This window comes from Chiloscyllium punctatum, chromosome 4 (assembly GCF_047496795.1).
Source record: "Chiloscyllium punctatum isolate Juve2018m chromosome 4, sChiPun1.3, whole genome shotgun sequence".
In the NCBI taxonomy this organism is placed as follows: Eukaryota; Metazoa; Chordata; class Chondrichthyes; order Orectolobiformes; family Hemiscylliidae; genus Chiloscyllium; species Chiloscyllium punctatum.
In genome coordinates, this window is record NC_092742.1 from 63,608,832 (window position 1) to 63,631,279 (window position 22,448).

The 22,448-nt window shown below is 39.8% G+C and overlaps 1 protein-coding gene across 6 annotated transcripts in view; it reads left to right on the top strand.

Annotated features, from left to right (window-relative positions):
• Nucleotides 1-10,501: 10,501 nt before the first annotated feature.
• mia2 (MIA SH3 domain ER export factor 2) overlaps nucleotides 10,502-22,448 on the top strand; it is a 66,366-nt gene continuing 54,419 nt past the window's right edge. The window contains exons 1-3 of one of the 6 annotated variants that reach the window (XM_072568867.1): nucleotides 10,502-10,800; nucleotides 18,240-18,373; nucleotides 22,188-22,274. In XM_072568867.1, the coding sequence (XP_072424968.1) occupies nucleotides 10,686-10,800; nucleotides 18,240-18,373; nucleotides 22,188-22,274 (336 nt within the window). In that variant the 5' untranslated portion in view covers nucleotides 10,502-10,685. The remainder of the gene's footprint in view (nucleotides 10,801-18,239; nucleotides 18,374-22,187; nucleotides 22,275-22,448) is intronic. The other 5 variants (XR_011960455.1, XM_072568866.1, XM_072568864.1 and 2 more) reach the window with 5 other exon arrangements.

Here is a 22,448-nt window from a genome sequence, read left to right on the forward strand (position 1 = left end):
TATATTTTCTTACAGTAATAGCTTATACACTGACTTTTGTTGATTTAATCTTTTGAAATATAAAACATATTTATAGGGAAAAAGGAGGAACTGGCTATTGGGTCAGATGATTGGCTATGATCATAATGAATGGTTCAAGACAAAAACACTGCAGATGCTGCAATCCCAAGTAGACCGACAGGAGGCTGGAAGAACACGCAGCCAGGCAGCATTGGGAGGACAAACCAGGTCGTACTCTCTGCCTGTCTTTACCTAGCCCCACTTCACCCTGCTCCTGTCACCTTTATCTGCAGCTTCCCTTACACCCACCCCCAGTCCTGAAGAAGGGTTACACCCAAAACAATGACTTCTCCACCTCCTAATATTGCCTGGCTCGCTGTGTTCTTCCAGCCTCCTTCCTGTCTGCTTGATGAATGGCAGAGCAGGCTGAAGTGGCCAAATGCCCACCACCACCTATTTCTGTTTTACATTGATTTGCTGTGTTGACTTTATATTGGTAAGTGGGATAGACAAGTTCTAAGAAATAAATCCTCTGTCAATTAAAAGTTGGGAAAAAATATTGAGTACACAAATTAAAAGCCATGTATTACTGGTTGCTTTCTTGCAAATTAATCTTGTGACATAATTTGTTGAGTCTCCCAAGAGGAGCTGTAAAGGAGAATGGTGGGCACTCTGTTCATCTCTGAAACTCAGCTCTTTCTGACTATGCTTGAGCCAAGGCTGTACTGAAGTTAGAAGCTAAGTGGCCCTAACGGAACACAAACTGGGCATCACAGTGCAGATTATTCCTATCAGTGGTGCTGTTTGATAGCACTGTTGACAATCAAAAGTAGACTGATGGTGTGGTGATTGGCTGGATTGGATTCACTTGGCTTTTTGTGTACAGGACCTACCTGGCAACTTTCCACATAAATGTCAGTGTTATAGCTTTCACTTGTATAAAAAGTGTATTTTGTTCAACATTTGTTTGCTTCTTTAGAAAACATCTTAAGCTATGAAATCTGGTTGATCCACTTCCAGGAGGAACTGTTTCTCCCTAGAAACTTTGTTCAGACCCCACATGATTCTGAAAACCTCAGAAATCTCAGCCATGGAACCATAATCAATAATAATAAACCTTTTCTGCATTCTTTCCAGTGTGTTCACATTCCTTCCTATAGTGTGCTGCCAAGAATTATACATAATACTCCAGCTGAGGTCTAATCAGTGTCTTTGAGATTCATCATAACCCTGCCTTATACTCTTTTGCACCTATTAATGAAACCTGTCAAACTGATCAAGGATGTCAGAATAGGATCAAGGGGCAGAATAGGATCAAGGGGCAGAATAGCCTACTGCTACTGCTTCTAAGTTTCTTCTACTGCCTTTAGAGCAAATAAGAATGTGGAACAAATGCTGAGAGCCAGAGATGCCCATATTTCAAGATTCTTGAAAAAATATTGCCAAGGAATATCTTCAGGTTTTAACTGTTAGGCGTTTTAGTCTAATCACTTTTATGTTTTTACCCGGTACGATATTTACTTTTCTCTCTGCCAAATTAGATATTAGCAGAGAGATTAATTTTGTTACTTTCTTTTCCTCCCCAAAGTCCTTGTACCATTTTATAATACATCCTTGCCCAGTCAAGTGCAAGTATGCAGCTTTTGCAGAATTCACTCAAGTCACAGATCTGCTCCTTCACTTGCTGTGAAATTACCTCTCATTTATGGAAACTTTGGGCTCAATGTCATTGTTATTAAACAGGCAAAGATGATGTACTGCAGAAAATTATGGCCCAGTGTCTTGAGTCTTGACTCAGTTTTAAGGATGAAAGATAAAAGAGAATTCCTCTTGATATTGCTTCTTTGGTCTTTCAGCAAGCCTTTGATACGATTCTCTCAGGACAAATAAGCATCTGACAAAAACTTTTTATAAAATGTGGCAGTTTGTTGGCCTGAGGGTGAACAGAGTTCATCGGTGATCAGGATTTTGAAAACAACTGTAGGAATCATTCTAACGGAGGGAGAGCTGTAGATGCCTAAGTTATTCTAGTATTCTACAGATACAGGAAGGCCTTAAAAATACTAAAGAAGACAATGTTTGAAGTTGGTAAGCCACCAGGACTGGATCAGATGCATTGCAGCATACACAGAAAATGAGAAAATGCAGAGGCATTATTTATAATCTTCCAATCCTATGAAAAGGAGGTGTCTGAGATCTGGAGAATTTACGTTTGCACCCTTGTTCAAAAGATATTGGAGTAGTAACAACATAATGATTTAATCTTCATGGTGGTAAAGCTTTTAGAAATGATTATATTATCCTGGATTCACAATCGAGTGGACAGCAGTGAATTAAACAAAGAAATTGTTTGAAGGCAAGTCCTGATTAATTAGACATTCTTCACATGGGTAGAAGATTTGAAAACCAGGGGTCACTGATTTAAAGCGAATTAGAAAAGAACCAAATTTAATGTTAGGTAAAGTATATTTTATGCAACAAGTTGTTACATTTGGAATGCAGTGTAATGGAGGAAGATTCAGTTGTAGCTTTTCAAATGGAATGGGGATCATTGGTTGAAGAGAAAATATTTGCCAGAGTCCAAGAAAGTGTGACGAGCTGAGTTACTCTTTCAGCGAACCAGGATGGAAAAGGTTTCCTTTGCTCTACCCATTGTACACTTGTTAAGACATAAAATTAAGCAAGCTGGAACAAAGCCCATACTTCACTAAATTGCAAAGCACACAGATCTATTTTAGCACAATATGCAATGTTTCTTTCAAGCTATAATGAACTAAGGGCACTTTAAAAGTTGCTTGCAGTACTATTGACAGTTTATATTGCAATGACCCTGACTGATGCTATTAGTGGATAAGTTAGATCGTAGAGTGAAATCTGTCTGATAGATCATGTTTCAATTTTTTTTTTGGTTTTAAGGCGATGGTGTTTCACTTAAACCCATATCTGCAGTATTGTGTATTGATTTTAACAATAAAACAAGTTTATTATGCAAATGAAATGAAGACAATATAGAACAAACTATTTACATGTTATAGTTAAAATTTCAAAACACGCTGTCTAATCCTAACAGAATCTCTTTATCATATTCAAATGCCAGTGAGAGTTTCTTGATGGATCACTGTCCATTCCTCATCACCGGACATTTGAGATGGTCTTCATTTTCTCATTAAGATCTGGTCTTCCAAATATTAACATTCAGGTCGTGTTTCTGATCCATTCCCTGAGTAGGCTGTTTACTATAATGTGTTTAATTTGTTGTATTTCTAACAAAGAAGATGGGCTGAGCATTCTGTTTAAAAAGGATGAAGATAGTTAAATTGTCAATATTTGGATCCAGTAATTTAATTTCTAAATTATCTTTGTTTCATAAAACACTTTTTCTTGTTTAATTTTATGGCCTTCTGATCTAGTCACAATACAGTCAGGAAACAAACCAGATGTTCCTCTTATAACAGTCTAGTTCTATCGCCACTAGTTGGTGAAGACAGTATTGCATAGGAATTAGAAGTGGGATCAAGCAATTCAGCCCTTACAGCCCACTTTGCTATTTAACATATCATGGGCTGATTTTATCCTGGTTTCACCTGCTTGCTGCCCATAGCCCTTTATCCTGCTTTTCAACAGAAACGTCTATTTCTTTATTGAATTTGTTGATTGATTCTATCTTCGTTACATTCTGGGGCAGTGAATTCTACAGATTCACAGCCCTCTGAGGTAGTTTTCCCTCATTTCAGTTTTAAACCTACCTCCTCTCACTCTCAGTCTATGACCTCTTGTTCAAGACTGTCCCATAAGGGAAAACCTCTATTCAACATCTCCCTTATCAATCTCTTTTAGCATTTAATAAGCTCAATCAGAACCCCCTTCATTCTTCTGAACTCCAGCAAGTACAAGCCTAAGTGATTCAACTGTTTCTTGTACGACAGCGCTTTCGTCCTTGGAATCAATCTGGCGAACGTCCTCTGAACTGTCTCCAGTGCCACCACATCCTTCCTCAAGTAAGGAGATCAAAGCTGCACACTACTCCAGGTGTGATCTCACCAACACCTTTATATAATTGCAACAGCACTTCTTTAGTTTTATAATCCAGTCCTTTTGCAATAAATGACAGGATTCTATTTGCCTTTTTTATTATATGCTGCACATGCAAACTCAATTTCTGTGATTCATGCACAAAGACATTCTTATCCCTCTGCACTGATGCACTTTGAATCTGCTTCCCCTTGAAATAATAATTTGCCCTCTTGTTTGTCCAGCCAACATGGACAACCTGACACTTATGCACATTAAACTGTATCTGCCAGATTCTGGCTTGTTCTCCTCGGCTATCAATATCCATCTGTAAACTCTATCTACTCATTATAGCTTGCTTTCCCATCTATTTTATTATAATCTGCACATTTTTTATGTTACACTTTGTCCTTGCTTGCAGATCATTTATATAGATTGTAAGTAGTTGGGGTCTGAGAACTGAACCCTGCAGCACCTCACTAGTTCCATGTCACTATCCAGAGAAGGACTAATTTATTCGATTCTCTGCTTTCTGTCAGACAATTGATCCTCTGTTCAACCAACATTCAACCCCCTGGGATCTAATCAGTCTTTTATGCAGCGCCTTTTCAAATGCCTTCTGGAAGTCTAGATGCACTACATTCACCAGATCCCCATTATTTACCTTGCTGGTTACATCCTTAAAGAACTCCAGCGAGTTTGTGAAGCACGATTTGCCCGTCATGAATTTGTGCTGATACTGGTGAATTGAGCCTTGTTTTTGCCAAGTGTTTAGTTATTCCCTTTTTGATAGATTCCAACTTTCCCACTACAGAGATCAAATTAACTAGACTATAGGTTCCCATTTTTTTTTGCCTGTCTTTATTTGATGAATAAAGATGAATAATTTGAATAATATTCTTGAACCTGCAACATCATTTCCCAAAATAAAGTCAATTTCTTGTATCATTATTTGTTTTGCTAACTGTACTACAACTTACCAATTCACCAGGTCATTCTTTAATTCCGTTCTTTATGAAACTGGTTTATAACCCCCAGGCACACCTCCAATTAATCTTTATTTTTCCTTCATGAACCACACTGGGTGACATATAGTACTTTCAGCCAACATTAGTGACTGACTCGCCCAGATGTTTAATATCTTTACCTCCTTGATTTGAAGCATAAAATAATTTCTTTTGAGGTGACATGATCAGAACCTCCAATAAGATGATTCTCATCACTATTAGAAATAAAATTGTCATGACTGACTTAAGCCATCAATGGGATGATGGCTGATATGTGGCCCAACTTGATATATATTGACCTTAATGTCTTAACAAAACTTTTTCTCCCTTCTTGCCTTATAACAAAACATACTTTCTTGAAACTACTATTGCAAATTTATTATCTACTTCCTTTCCTGACCCTTCCCCCCCAGCCCACGCATGCAGTTCTCCATCACCTCCACCCACCAACCCCCATTACAGAATATATCATTGACATTCCTACCACTGTAATTGCTCTCCTATTTAACCTCCAGCAATTGGCTTTGGTATGTCCAGTCTTCTTACAATGGAACCGTGTCACTTCCTTTATATCACTTATTGGTGTTAGCCTGTTTTTTTCATATTGTCAGTGTCCACCTATCTGTTCTCTTAAACCTGTACCTGTACCTGTACCTCTTCTATTCTTCTTTGCTCTCAGATGGTCCATAGACAGCTCATGGTCTCTAATTTCCCTCTCGCTGGAGTTCAAATTCCATTTTTTTTCTCCTTTTTCATTTCAAGTTTTCTTAACTCTTATGTCCTTTAGTCTCTGTGTACCACTCTTCTCTAATTCACAAGTACTTTCTAACTGTAACTTAGTGAATTCCAGTTGTGATATCCCAATTTCTTGTTTCCTTTCTTCCCGTTCTAAATGTTGAATCTTTACAAGATCTCCTTTTACTGCTGCCTTCAATTAGTTTGCATCTCTCAGTTTACCTTCATTTCAAAAATTTCAAAGAATTCAGTTATACGTTCCCACCTCCAGAAATCTCTTAAAAACATTCAAGGCCATCTTCCAGTTTCCAATGCAATAAACCACCTCAATTCAGAATGGTGTCCAATGCCCCCACATTACTGTTGCTTTGGAAGGGATGACACAGACCCCTCTTAAATCCAATGATGTCAAAAATACGGGGGTTGGGACTGAGATAAAGTGGGGGGAGGGGAAATGAGGAAGCTGGAGAAATCTACATTCATCCCGTGTGTTTAGAGGGTTCCTAGGCGGAAGATGAGGCGTTCTTCCTCCAAGCGCGTGTGGCCAGGATCTGGCTGAGATAAGGTGGGGGAAGGGGAAATGAGGAGCTCAGTCCCAACCCCCGTACTCAGCACCGCCCTCTTGACCTGCAATCTTCTTCCCGACCTCTCCACCCCCACCCCCACCCCCTGTCCGGCCTATTACCCTCACCCTCACCTCCTTCCACCTATCATATTCCCAGCGCCCCTTCCCCAAATTCCTCCTTCCCCCCCCCCCCCCCCAACTTTTATCTCAGCTCGCTTAGCACACCAGCCTCATTCCTGAAGAAGGGCTTATGCCCGAAACATTGATACTCCTGCTCCTCGGATGCTGCCTGGCCTGCTGCGCTTTTCCAGCGCCACACTTTTCAACTCTGGTCACCAGCATCCGCAGTCCTCACTTTCTCCTAGTTGATGTTATTACTGGACAAATCAGTTGCCAAGTTGAAACCTGGGTTGATAGAACATATTTTGTTGAGAGTTTCTTATGCTTTTTAGGAGGTGGTATTTCATTGAAATACAAATGCACAATGCTTTAGATTTACATTTAATAATAAAATAGGTTATAATGCAAGACGTAAAGACAGGATGAACCAAACTACGTAAAATGTGTGTGTAAAGATGTCACGTGGTAAAAAAAACCATTCCGTTTCTCCTCATGTACTGGATTAGTGGTGCTGGAAGAGCACAGCAGTTCAGGCAGCATCCAACGAGCAGCGAAATCGACGTTTCGGGCAAAAGCCCTTCATTCCTGATGAAGGGCTTTTGCCCAAAACGTCGATTTCGCTGCTCGTTGGATGCTGCCTGAACTGCTGTGCTCTTCCAGCACCACTAATCCAGTATTTGCTTTCCAGCATCTGCAGTCATTGTTTTTACCTTAAAAACCTCATGCCCTACTGTTTACTTTATTTGTTCTTAAAAACTTCCTTTTAGCTTCCCCAAACAATCTCTCTCAGGCACACCCTTTAGACACACAGAAAACCCATATAGCCACAAGTTCAAAATTCAAAAATCAAAAATCCAAACAAGTTATTATAATATGTAAAAATCATCTGAAATTAACACAAGAAAGCCAGTCCCATAGAGTGGTTGAGTTACTTCCATCTAAGTATAATGTAATTGAAAAGGCTATGGGCCAAGTGCTGGAAATGGGTTTAGAATAGTTAAATGGTAGTTTTTGACTGGCACAGGCTTAATGGGCTAAAGGGTGTTTTTCCATGCTGTGGACCTCTATGACTGTGACTCTGTATGATACTTTAAAAGCAACAAGTTCTATTGAAATTTACTTTATTAATTTTTTCAAAAGTTAATCTCTTGAGGCTGCTCTATTACACAAGACTACACTGAGTCTGAAACATATCTAACCTAAGAATGACTATTTGTCTGATGTCAGGAGTTCCAATAAACTATTTTGTTCACATATTATTGTAGAATAGAATACTATATACTATACATAATATAGAACAAAATATTACAGAATACAGTTTACAGGGAATTTGCCTAGGAAGTTTAAACTCTGGTGGACAATTACCCAGCACCTGGAACCCTCCAAAAAGTTCCCAACATCTAGAGCTAGCGACTTTGAAGGTTTTGACTTAGTGAATAGCTGCCTGGAAAAGTTAGCAGGAATTCCTGGCTAAGTATGAAGCTGACACCCCAATCACACACAACTGGCAGGAATACAAAACACTTCTATTTGTTTTTAAATGAGTAAATTCTCATTTTAAAACAACACAGACAAAATGTCATATCACTTCTTATTCACATCTCTTTTTGTTGTTTCAAGAATGATTTTTGTATGAGATATTTTTCATGTTCAAATAGAAGAGTTTATATTCTGGTTGGATTCGAGTTCTGAACAGTGAAATCTTTCATTTTCTCTTGAGCCTATTTTGAATGTTCCTGGTTTAATTACTTCTGAGTGATGTTCACAACATTCTTGATTTGGACTTATATTTTCCATTCCAAATTTTTTTGTCTCTCCCACAATTCATAAACCTCATTTGTTCAATCATTTTTGGATATTAAACAGTCTTTTGGGAACTTCCTGACTTGTTTGGATTCCTGCTGTTGTGTCCTATATTTTACATTGGCAATCACTCTTTATTTGATGTTAGTTGTCATTGGCCTTTCAATCCCACTTTGTGGTCTCAGTCCTCACCAGTGAAAGCCCTTATTAGGCAACTTGGCAAGCATTTATATATCTTCCTTACTCTCTATTACTGATGTGGACACTCATCAATGCTTTTGCATGAGTTTATTTTTAATCTGGATTACAAATAAGGAGAGTTTATACTCACAGAAACAACTTTCAGAATTGTGGAATGCTTTCCTAGATAATGGAAAATTGTATTGTTTGCTAAATCATTTCCCAATATAAAATCAATATTTTTAACAGGTGACTTAGGAACAGTCTCAACTAGACAAGAGCCCTTTATCACAGCACAATTTAAATGCACTTTATGCAATTGGAAAGGCACATATTTTCTATCAAAACCCTGTAATAATAATTTTGATTCCATGAACTTTCAGAAGGAAGGCCCAATCTTTGCTCACTGTACGTTCAGAGCTGAATCAATATTTCTCAGGATAGCAATCTTTCTAATTCTAGGCTCTTTTGGATAAAGTTGGAGTGACATGCTCTTCAAATATAAACCAATCAATTACCCATGGTGAAAATATTAAATACAAAAGATTTCTCACAAGTTTCATTTTCTCCTGCAGATTTCTGTATGGAAATTATTATCATTTTCACCAGTGTTACTGATTCAACATGAATTTGCTTTCCCTCCTGGCGAATCAATAGCTTCTAATGGAGGCCTTAGTAGCTGACCATATATTGGCTGTGGTAGCAGCCCATGTGATGACAAGAGCTGATGTGTTGGATCTGGGGAAAGGACTTGGGAAAAAGTGTTGAGGCCTTATAATTATTGAACTTGACATTGAGTCCTGAAGACTTCAGGGTCCCCAAATGGAAAATGAGATGCTGCTGTTGAGCACTACAGCAGCTCCAAGACAGAAATGTTGGCCAGGGACCATGCAGGTGTGTTAAAGTGGCAGGCAAACGGAAGCTCAGTGTCATTTCTGCAGGCAGGATGCAAATAGTTTACATTTCGTCTCCCCCGTGTTGAGGAGATCACATTATAATGTGTGGATACAATGGTATCAGCCCTGATCTGCACCACGTACTGATGCTCCTCCCAGATCCATACTCGCCCAACCTGAATGTTCACAGGCAAGAACAAGAGTTCGAGACACAGCCCTCCTCTGATTGGCTTATTCGCACAGGGCTAAAAGTCCACTTGAAAAATAGCATTCTCAACCGTGACGAGTAGAACCCAGCATAAACCATTGTCAAATATACTGAACAAGCTCATTTTCCAGGACTATCTTACTTTGTATATTTTAGTTTGAATTTTAATCTCTCTGTATGAGAATAGTTGCAGGAACTGTTCAGAAAGTAAATGACTTGAAATAGATCAATAGATCAATGTTGCTGCTTACTGGAAACGTTCAGGTGTGTGTCTATTGTTAGCGTACAACAATTTAACCAGGAGCTCTTTCAGGCACAGATTTCTCAATTTGGAAAGATAATTAATGGGCAGGCTAACGTGTGACTGGACACGACGCAATTGTTGGGTCCAAGGTTATGGTTGATCGTTTTTTCTGTAAATAACTATCTTTCCGCCGTGGAAAATAATACTGGAAAGTCCACTGAGTCGATGGTGATGAGAAAGTTGTGCCTACCAGTTAGTTTTTGATGCGGTTCTAAAAACCTTGTTTAATCTTGAGGCATTTAGTGACCGAATTAATGTTATTTTCTCTCAAATTTGCCCTCCGGCTTGTATTTTCATTTTAAAGTTGTGTAGATTCAGTTATGTGCGCTCAGCTTCCATCAGATTTGGAAAAACGGCAGCGAAACTGAAGAAACCTTAACGCTGTGATTTTTAAAAATTATTTTTATAACCATTTTTGTAATCTGCAAGGGGAATGTCCAAACAGTTTTAAAAAGCAAGAGCTAAGTGAAGAGCAGAATAAATCATGGGTCGTTAAGTGTTATTTTGAAGCGATGCGTAACGTTAAGGACCAGGACGCTGTTGAACTGGACAAATCACTCGGTGTATTTCTGATTTCAGATACTCCATGTTCCAGGTTTGATGATTTACTTGATCAATTTCTACAGGGTTAATCATTAAGCTCTTTAGTGAGCTACAGTCCAAGGACACATCGCAATTTACGTTTCCAATTTTTTTTTAAAAAGAGAGCTCGCTATTTGAAGGACAGCAAGTGATAGCATTGTTGGGGGTACCCTGCTGTCTGTGGAAGAAAGTTTTCTTTTCTCGATTTCAGTGCTGCTGAGTGATTTACCTCCAGCTTCTGTCGCCCGACGCCAGGAAAGAAGATTGGACAGACATGGCGCAATCTGCCGCATTCACCATCCTAGTCTTACTGCTTCTACAGTTCATCCCATATCACAAGTGTTCAAAACTGTCTGACCTAAAAATATGTGGAGATCCTGAATGTGAAAGTAAGTGATCTACTGTACAGTCGATGTTAAATCAAAATAAGACGTTTGATTTCCAAGATTGATAGAAATTTGAAAGCCACTAGATAAATTTTAGAAGCTTCCGGCAAGAAATACCGCGTGACAGTTCGCGTCCATATTATAAAGGGGAGGTCATGACAAAATTTCTGACCGAGCTTCTCTTATATGTGTTCTATTTGAGTCAATAACGAAGCAGAAGGGTAAAAACAAGTTTAAAATTAAATTCCATTGCCACCAGGATGTTCATTTACAAGTATTACTGGCTTCTTCCTCATTAAATTTACCTTTTATTGATTTGAATTCAAATTGATTTGAATTTGTGCTTTGGTCTCTGCCCAATTTTGTTTAGTTCAATTAGGAATAGAACTATCTTTTTATATACCACATATATAAGACAGTAAAAAGTAGGAACTGGAGTCCGCTGGTTGAGTCCCTCAAGCCTGCTCCACCATTCAACAAGATCAGGGCTGTTCTGACTTGCCTCACATGTACTTTCCTGCAGTTTTCCCATAACCCTTGATTAAAAATCAGCTTTAAATATACATCAGGCCATTGCCCCCACAGCTCCATGTGGCAACGAATTCCAAACACCCTCAATCCTCTGAGAGAAGAAATTCCTACTGAGTCTTAAGTTGGTGCCCACTTATTCTGAGACCATGTCCTCTGGTCTGAGACACTCCCAATGAAGGGAAACATTCTCTCAGCACTTACCCGGTCAAAAGCCCTTAGGAATCATTAATATGCCACTTTGCTGTCTCCTTTCAGTGTCTAAGACAGAGATTCCCATAATGTGGCTTGTGCCCCCCCCCCCCCTCAGTGGAGTCATGAGCTGAAATTTTGAGCTGTACTCTCATAACATGTCCCTGAACTCTCAAAGGTGTACTGAAGGGTCAAGACAAGTTTCATGCTTCAAACTGCAGTCATGTGGGAACAAGTTAGAGGAGGACTGGTCTAAAAGTCAAAGACTTGACTATTTCTAATCAAAAACATGTTTTGTCCAAACTTTTCATCTTGTACTCATCAGGAAAATTCACAAGAAATGCAATGAAAAGGAAAACAACATTTATTTTTCATAAGAAGAGAGTCCTAATTAGCAAGTGGACTCTGAAAAGTAACGGGTTGTCATGGAGAGTGTTCCTGTAAGATAATGACAATTAACTGCCAAGTTTTGTTTACATTTTGAACCTGTAGCTTTACTCTGATTGCAAGGCATTGCCCTTATAAATGATCCAAAGAATTACTGCCAACTGTTTGTTGAGTTGTAACATATACGTTATGTGTACATGTTCTTTCTATATGCAAATTTGGGGAGACAATGGCATAGTGGTATTGTCACTGAACTAGCAAGCCAGAGATATAGGTAATGTTTTAATACCCTGGGATGGAATCCCGCCATGGTACCTGAATTCAATAAAATCTTGAATTAGAAGCCTAACAATTAGAAGCCTAATAAAATCATAGTCAATTGTAAAAATGGAAAGGAAACTCCTATGCTTATTTGGTTTGGCCTATATGTGACTTCAGACCCACAGCAATGTGGTTAATTCTTAATTGCCCTCTAAACTGGCCTAAGAAGGCATTCAGTTGTGTCAACCACTAAAATGATCTTAAAAAATAAACAAACCTGGTCGGACCATCTGGCATTGACCTTGACACTGGAAATGACAATGGCAAACTCAATCCTGTCAAGTCTGAATCACATCCTAACCAATATTTGAGGTCTTATGCCCAAACTTGGGTGATCTGACTCTTGGGTGATATGGTGATAAACAGTCAGGAGGGAATTGCCCTGGGAGTCCTCAACATTGACTCTGGACCTCTATGAAGTCTCACAGCATCAGATAAAACATGGACCAGAAAATCTCCTGCTGATTACTACATATCGCCTTTCTCATCTGACAAATCAGTACTTGTCCATGTTGAGCACCATTGTGGTTTTCAATGTCCATTACCAAAAGTAGCTTGGCAGCAGCACTACTGAGTGAGCTGGTCAAGTCCTGAAAGACATAGCTGTTAAACTGGATCTATGGCAGATGGTCAGAGAGAAAAACATACTTGACCTCATCCTCACCACTTTGCCGACTGAAGAATCATTTATCCATCACGCAGGAGTGACAACCTCAGAGATCACCTCCACTGCCCTTGTGGAGACAAAGTCCAACCCTTACACTGAGGATAACCTCCAATGTGTTGGGTGACATAACACTGTGCAAAATTGGATAGAGTTTGATCGAGCAGCTGAAGACCGAACATCCATTTGGCACTGTGGGCCATCAGCAGCAAATCGCACTCCGATACAACTTGAACCTCATGGCTCAGCATATTCCCTCACTCTACTATTACCAACAAGTCAGGGGATCAATCCTGATTCAATAAAGAGAGCTGGAGAGCATGACAGAAGCAGCACAAAGAATACCTAAAAATGAGAGGTCAACTTGATGAAGCTAAAAACAGGGCTACTTGCATGGCAAACAGTCCTAGCTGTAATTGATCGACAGAGCTAAGCCATTACACAATCATAGGATCAGATTACATTCTGCAGTCCTGCCACATCCAGTCAGAAATAGTGGTGAACAATTAAACAACTAACTAGAGGAAGAGACTCCACAAAAACCCTCATCCTCCATCATGGGGGAGCCCAGCACATCAATGCCAATTATAATGCTGAATCTTCAGCCAGAAGTCCCAAGTGGATCATTCATCTCAGCCTCCTCCAATGATCCCCAAAATCACTGGTGCCAGTCCTCACCAATTCAATTCACTTCACATGATATCAAGAATGGCTGGAGGCACTGGATACTGCAAAGGTTATGGGTCCTGATAAAGTTTCAACAATAATACTGAAGACTAAGATGACTGACCTCAACAACCACAGCCATCTTTCTTTGTGTCAGGTATGACTCTAGCCAGAAGAGAGCTTTCCCTGAATTGTGGATATACCTACACCTTATGGACTGCAAAGGTTCAAGAAGGCAGCTCAGTCCCACCTTTTTAAGGAAACTATGGATGCGCAGTAACTGGGCCCAGCATGGCACATGTCCCATGGATGAATTTTTAAAAACAGAGAGCTCCCTTTTCTAAAATGCTTAGTTGAGAACTCTGGCTATTGCAACCCAACCTTCTCTGCTCAATAAATGCATTGCGATTCCTACAGTTCCATGTATGATAAGATTTCCTTTATCAGCATCCTTATAAACAGGATCTGAGCCATTTGGCCACTCTGCAAGCTTGATGCTGAAACAGGTTGCATCAGAGCTATCATGCTAGCTAATGCCCCTGATCAGATTAGATTAGATTCCCTTCAGAGTGGTTACAAAGAGTAACCCACCCAGATCCATTTCCCTCTGACTAATGCACCTAACAGTCTTGGCAATTTAGCATGGTCAATTCATCTGACATGCACATCTTTGGACTATGGGAGGAAACCCACACAGACACGGGGAGAATGTGCAAACTCCACACAGACAGTCACTCAAGGCTGGAATTGAACCTGTGATCCTAGTGCAGTGGGGCAGCAATCCTAATCACTGAGCCACCGTGCATTGTGCAAGCTCATGACTGGGATCAAGACCGTTTGGTCTTAATCCTAAAAAGTATACAGTCTACTCTAAATAGGATCTCTCAAAAGTTTCAGCACAGGATCCTGCAGTCAAGCCAAAAAGAGAATCTGCCTATCACACAAACATAGTAAGCCAATTTCAGCTCCAATACTTGCAAATCCCAAAACGTCTTATCTAAATTTTGATTGGACCATTTTTGTTAAGCAGTTCTAGTGTGCAAAGAATTATGCTGACAACCCAATTTAAGATTGTCATTCAAGATTACAATGTGGCACACCTGTGCATACTGAAAGCTACATACATAATATACAGGGGCCTATTATTTGCAGACTGAAAGAACAAATGTGCATCTCTACACCTGTTCCAATTCAAAAATATAGATGATAGCCATTCTCTGTTACCTTGCTCAGGCACAGCCTAGACCAATCAATGTCAACGTGACTGTTTCAAAATTTAAATGCCGTGTAGCAGTTAAATGTCAGTCATCATCTAATTGGTGCATTCTCCATAGTAATGCCTTTACCAATCAGATTCCAATTGTGAAGTAATCAGCATATCCTATCATACAGTATATATGTTGTTTCCCCGTATATTGATTTTTCAAGTGAATTGCTTTGATCTGTGCAAGATTGAAACCTTCAACAAATGTGTCCATTGTCTGCAACACTCAAGTTCAGAATTCTACAACACTGATGCTAGGGATCAGCTCCTAATATTTTCTCCGCATCATGCCCATGATTGAATCTCTGCTTTTGTCCCTTGATGACTAAAACAGAAGGTCAGACTAAGGGTGCAAGAACTTGTTTCTCTTTCCAAGCAAGGGTGAGTTTCCTTGAAACTTCTCTTGCTATCTTGCTGTAATTTAGGACTAGAACCTGATTTTACACATAAAGAGTTCACTGCAGTTAAGATAGCATTGAGAGAGAGAAATCAAATGAAAATGTATTATCTATGTGAGGGCTGATTCTAATACTCTGGGCTTGGTTACATATAACTATTTTGGCTTTAGAGTTCAGTATACTATTTTAGTTGCTGCAATATAGTGCTTAGATATGTTGGCATTTAAGTTTATAAGAGATGAGTGGAAATGCTAGTGAATAAGTAATTTGGAGGCTCAGGCTACTACTCATTCAAATTCTATCATGGCTACTGGTGGAGTATAAATTCATTCAATATATCTGCAATTTAAAGCTAGTCTTTATACTTGTGACAATGATTGACTGTTGCAAAATTCCATCTGGTTCACTAATATCCTTTAGTGAAAGAAACTTCACTAAAGATCTAGATGAAGGAACTTAGCATTCTGGCTAAGTTTGCAGGTGATACAAAGATAGCTCGAGGCTCAGGTAGCATTGGGGAGGTGGGAAGGCTGCAGAAGGACTTGGACAGGGTTAGGAGAGTCCACAAAGAAGGGGCAAATGGAATACAATGTGGGAAAGTGTGAGGTCATGCAGTTTAGTAAGAAGAATAGAAGCATGGACTATTTTCTAAGTGGGGAGAAAATTCAGAAGTATGAAGTGCAAAGAGATTTGGGAGTTCTAGTCTAGGATTCTCTTAAGGTAAACTTGCAGGTTGAGTCAGTAGTTAGGAAGACAAATGCAATGTTGGCATTTATTTTGAGAGGATTTGAATGTAAAAGCAGGGATGTAATGCTGAGGCTCTATAAAATTTAGAATATTATGCGCAGTTTTGGGTCCCACATCTCAGGAAGGATGTCTTGGCCCTGGAGTGGGTTCAGAGGAGGTTAACGAAAATGGTCCCAGGAATGAAAAGTTTAACCTATAAGGAACATTTGAGTACTGTGGAACTATACTCGATGGAGTTTAGAAGGATGAGAGGGGGATCTATTTGAAACTTACAGAATACTGAATGGCCTGGACAGAGTAGATGTTGGGAAGATATTTCCATTGGTAGGAGAGACTAGGACCCTTTGAGTAAAGGGGAGACCTTTTAGAATGGAGATAAGGAGAAATGTCTTCAGCCAGAGAGTGGGGAATCTATGGAATTCACTGCCACAGAAGCCTGTGGAGACCAGGTCATTGAGTATATTTAAGACAAAATAGATAGGTTTTTGATTGTCAAGGGCATAAAGGATTTCAGGGAGAATGTGGCAGAATGGGGTTGAGAAACATATCAGCCATGATTGTTTGGCAGAGCAGACTCAATGGACTGAATGGCCTAATTTTTGCTCCTATGTCTTGTGGTCTTATACATGGTCTGGCCTCCACGTGACTAAGGACCACAGTAATGTGGTTGATTTGTAACTGCCCCCTGAAATATCTCAACTAAATAACTCCATTTAGGGATGGCCAACAATTTCTGGCTTTATCAGTGATACGCACATTCCTGTGAAATAAATGAAGAATGGCCTGGACAGAGTAGATGTTGGGAAGATGTTTCCATTGGTAGGAGAGACTAGGACCCGAGGGCACACCTAGAGTAAAGGGAAGGCCTTTTAGAAAGGAGATCAGGAGAAATTTCTTCAGCCAGAGAGTGAACAGCATGGCAGCTCAGTGATTAGCACTGCTGCCTCACAGCACCAGGGACCTGGGTTTGATTCCAGCCTCAGGGCAACTGTCTATGTGGAGTTTGCACATTCTCCCTGTGTCTGTGTGGATTTCCTCTGGTTTCCTCCCACAATCCAAAGATGTGCAGGTCAGGTGAATTGGTTGTGCTAAATTGCCTGTTGCGTTAGGTGCTTTAGTCAGGGGTAAATATAAGGTAGGGGAATGGGTCTGGATGGGTTACTCTTCAGAAGGTCCGTGTGGACTAGTTGGGCCGAAGGGCCTGTTTCCATACTGTAGGGAAACGAATCTATTATAAGAAATGCCCATACCTGAACTTGGCTGTTGTGAGGCTATTTGTAATTTATTTTTTACCATGTTTTTTCAACTCTGTTTAATGCTTTACATTTGCATTCCCTCCATAATGTGCCTTTTTACTGTTACATATCTAGATTTGTCTATCCACCAATGCCTCCCTAAATAACTTGTACTGCCAAAGCTGCATCTACAAATTCAACTATGCTTCCTAGTTTTGTACACCCACATGTACTGACAACACAAATTGACTACCTTCACTTCTCTATAAAGATTTCTTGTGTTAAGGCTTTTTTTTAGATTAGATTAGATTACTTACAGTGTGGAAACAGGCCCTTCGGCCCAACAAGTCCACACTGCCCCGCCGAAGCGTAACCCACCCATACCCCTACATCTACCCCTTACCTAACACTACGGGCAATTTAGCATGGCCAATTCACCTGACCTGCACATCTTTGGACTGTGGGAGGAAACCGGAGCACCCAGAGGAAACCCACGCAGACACGGGGAGAACGTGCAAACTCCACACAGTCAGTCCCCTGAGGTGGGAATTGAACCCGGGTCTCTGGCGCTGTGAGGCAGCAGTGCTAACCACTGTGCCACCGTGCCGCCCACGGTGCTGGTGCTGGGATTGGTGCTGGGTCCACTTCTTTTCATCATTTATATAAATGATTTGGATGTGAACCTAGGAGATATAGTTAGTAAGTTTGCAGATGACACCAAAATTGGAGATGTAGTGGACAGCGAAGAAGGATACCTCAGATTACAACTGGATCTTGATCATATGAGCAAATGGGGTGAGGAATGGCAGATGGAGCTTAATTTAGATAAAATAAATAAATTAAAATAATACTTTAATTTTGTGATCATAGGCCATGTAATGGAATAAGTTTGCTAAATTAATAACATGAACATTACAAAATTAACAATTTAAACAATGAGTTATCTTTAATATACCAAAAGAAACAACTATTTATGGTCTACAAGGGACTTTTATGTCTTTTTAAGGTTTTGGTCTAATCTGCTCTTGATGTTTATACAGGATACCTTAGTCGAGTTAAGGCTACAGTGGACTACATTGGTTACGACTGTAGATTCCTTACTTTCAAGTCTGGAGACTCAATATTTGTTTATTTTAAGTTGACTGGGAAAAAAGATGAGTTATGGGCTGGAAGTGTAAGTATTGTATTTTGTGGTATAATACTTTGTTTCAAAATATATTCACATTCCATTTTTGCAGAATTGATTTGTTTCATTATATTCCTATCTCATGGGCCAATTGATAGTAATTTGCGATATTGTGCATGCCTCACCACTTCCATGGTTAACCAACTCCAGACTGACAGCAACATTCATATATAAAGACATACTAAAATCTCCCAAGCAGTTCACAGAACTGACAAAATTGACACCGAGCCAAAGAGGTAAATAATAGGATGGATGAGAAAATATTCAGCTGAGGAGGTAGGTTTAAAGGACTGAGAGATGGAGAGATTGGCAGTTCCATGGCAATGCATGTCTGCCAATGGTGGGGTAAAAGTAATGAGGATTGCTCAACTGGTCAGAACTCAACCAGTACGTTGTTTGTAGGAAGCTGGAGAAGGTAACAAATATAGACAGAATGAGGTAATGCAATGATTTTAACAGGAATGACAAATTTAACTTCAAGGCAGTGTTGGATCCAATGGCTGGTAGGAAAGTAAGCTGTGAAGGAGATACAAAAAGTTGTGAAGAGACATAAGAGGCAAACATTATCTTGTAAAGTCTGAGGTTGTTCACTTTGGCAAGAAGAATAAAAAACAAAAATGTAATTTAAATTGAGCGAAACTGCAAATGCTTTAGCACAGCAGGATCTGGGTGTCCTTGTACATGATTCACAAAAAGTTCGCATGCAGGTACAACAAGTAATTAAGAAGGAAAATGTCATGTTGACTTTTATTGAAATGAGGTGGTGTTTAAAAATAAGGAAGTCTTGCTAGAACTTGATGAGCATTGAGCGTTGGTGCTACCACACCGAGAGTACTATGGTCTCTTCCTTAAGGAAAAATTAAGAGTGTACTTGAAATGTACTTGAAATGTACTTGAATGCATTTGAGATGTTTCAGAGATGGTTCCCTGTGCTGATTTTGGGGATGAGGGGCTTGTCTTATGGGCAAAGTTGAAAAAGGTTGGACCTGTACTTGGTGGAATTCTAAAAAAAATGAGAAGTGATCTTATTTTAATAATATATTTGAAATATATAAGATTCTGAAATCACCTGACGGGGTAGTTGCTGAGAGGATAGTTTCCTTTGTGAGAATACCTACAGCTAAGCAGCACAGATTGTGTAAAATCTTCCATTTAAGCCAGAAATGAGAAGAAAATCATCTGAGTTCTTAATCTTTGGATTATCTCCCCACTGAGTAGTGGAGGCTGGGTTATTGAGTTTAATCAAGACTGATCTTTGCTCAGGAAGAGAGTTGAGGATTGTGGGGCAGTGGGAAGTCAAGATTAATGTCACAATCGAATTAGCCATGATCTTACTACGGCCTCTTCCCCCTGCTATTTTCTTATGATTTTACAGAAAGATAGAAGACCATGAGGACAGTTTTATAACAGGCACCTAGTGAAGATAACCTAATGGATGTGATTTTCAGGAACAGATATGCAGAGGAGCAATGGAAATAAGCTGCGTTAAGTAGGTTGGCATCAGAAATCTCCAATACCTATTCCTCTGATTCAGTCCTCATGTGCATTCCCTTCTTTGATGACCATTCTGAAAGGAACCACCCCAACCTCTGGAAAAAAGCCCGACACCTTCAGTTTCGACTTTACATTCTCCCACCCCAATTGTTTTGCAATGTACAGGCCCTATTTTCACTCCCTTAAATCCAATGGATTCTGATTTGATCAAAATCCACGATTGGTTTAGCCCTTGCATGACTAAATCTGATTAAACCTCATCAAACATTTGCACGCTCTGCTTTTCTCTGCCAAAACTGCTCACTTGTGAAGTCTGTAATGCAAACAAAACTTCTGGCTTCTTGTCATCATGAAAAACTATCTCCTGAAAGCCCTCTCTCATGCTCCTTCAAGTACCATGGGCAGAATCTTACCAGGCCCTGAATAACATGGGCGATGGCAAAAAATCTGAGAGGATTGTGTGAGAGGTCAAGCAAAGTCTATCTTGACATTGGGAACAAAATGTTGCATATTCCAACAGAGTTTGGGGTATCGAGACAAGATTCTCATGAGGCATCAGTGAGGTGCCTATTAAGAAGGAATTCTTGTTTATACTTACCTCATTAAATGCACATCTCACCTCATTAGTATACAGACGCTTACCATAAGAAGACAAGATGGTGAGAACTCTCGACAATGATATCTGAGCATGTACCTGGTGATTTGACTGGCTGCCTTCTCCTCTGGATCTCCGTTGGACACCTGGCAACAGCAGCACAAGGCACTCTCCAGGGCATAAGCCCATCCACTGATATTGGCAACTGAGATCTCCCAGCCTGTTCGGACCCCATGGGTCCTCTCCATATTTTTTAGATTAGTGTGGAAACAGGCCTTTTGGCCCACCAAGTCCGCATCAATCCTCCAAACAGCAACCCACCCAGACCCATTTTCCTCTGACTAATGCACCTAACACCATGGGCAATTTAGCATGACCAATTCACCTGCCCTGCACATCTTTGGACTGTGAGAGGAAACCCACACAGACACGGAGAGAATGTGCAAACTCCACACAGACAGTTGCCCAAGGCTGAAATTGAACCTCGGATCCTGGTGCTGTGAGGCAGCAGTGCTAACCACTGAGCCACCATGCCATCCCAATTCACTTAGAGGATGCTTCTACAATTTAAAGCTTCGGAACGCACCAGCAGCCAGCACTGAAAGGCTGCTCAAGGACACACTATACATAGCGACAGGCATCCCAACTCAGAGATTGGACCAGTCTGTAACTCAGGGTATCTTACTCTTTGTGCTCACTCACTTTGAAACTATTTAGATGTCTATGGCCTCCTTGCCTTGCCTTTTCTTGTGAAGAGAAATCCCAAAATTGTCATTTGGCCAAAACATGGTATGGTTCCCTCAATCTCTTTTCATCCTCATGTTAAAATTCCTGCCTAGCTTTGCTGTCTCTGTAACCAATTCCAGCCCTTCAGGAACTCTGCGTTTCCACAATCTTGGCTACTGGTGTTTCATGTGATTCTTTTGCCCACCATTGATGACCATGCCTTCAGAAAGTAAAACTATGAGCTCTAAAATTCCCCCTCTGAATCTTGTCACCCCTCTACCAGTCTGCCCTGCTTTAAGATGGTCCTTAATACATTTTGACAAAGACTTTAAACACCTGTTCCATATCTCCTTTGGCTCATTGTCAATTTTTATTTGATCACGTTCCTCTGAAAGTTTATTGCTTCATTAAAGACACTACATAACCCCAAGTTGTGTTTGTTAAACATAATGAACGTAATGGAATTAATCATTGCATTGCTTGTCTTTTCAGTGGATTTATATAGTCCCAAGACCATAAAAAAAGTACTCCCTTCTTTATGCAATGCTTTCAGGAAACTAGAAATGAGTTGCTTTGTGTTCATCAAGTTTGATAAGTATGAACCTAAGTTTTTGTATGTTGTGCATCGTGGAAAAGGGGTTTCATCAACATTGTTTAGTTTTTTTTATCACTCAGAGTACGTACAGTTTTCCAACAATCAGGTGTTTAAAATTAAAAACAAAATATGCTACGCAAACTCAGGCAGTCTTGCATTATCTATGGAGGGAGAAACAGAGTTGGTGTTTTGAGTCCAATACAACTTCTTCAGAACTGGACTTGAAACATTAACCTTCTTTCTTCCTCCACAGGTGCTGCCATAGATGCTGAATTCCCCAGTACTTTCTGATTTTATTTCAGTGCTTCAGCATCTGCAGTGTTTTGCTTTTATCTTAATGCAAACCTTTATGACTTTCTTCATTAATTTGTAATGACTTTCTTCTATTTTAGATAGGAAAACAGTTTGGGTATTTTCCAAAAGATGCAGTTCAAGTTGAAGATGTATTAGTGTCAACTGAAATAGAACTACCAACCAAGGTAATCAGTGAATGAATGTACTCAAGTCTAGCTTTATGTTTGCTGCATTAAACATTTCATGACAATATCCTCCTGCAAAGTTTTCAAATGTTAATTTTTAGATCCACCCAAATGACACTGAATCATGCCAGAACATTGATTAGATTCCCTACAGTGTGGAAACAGGCCCTTCGG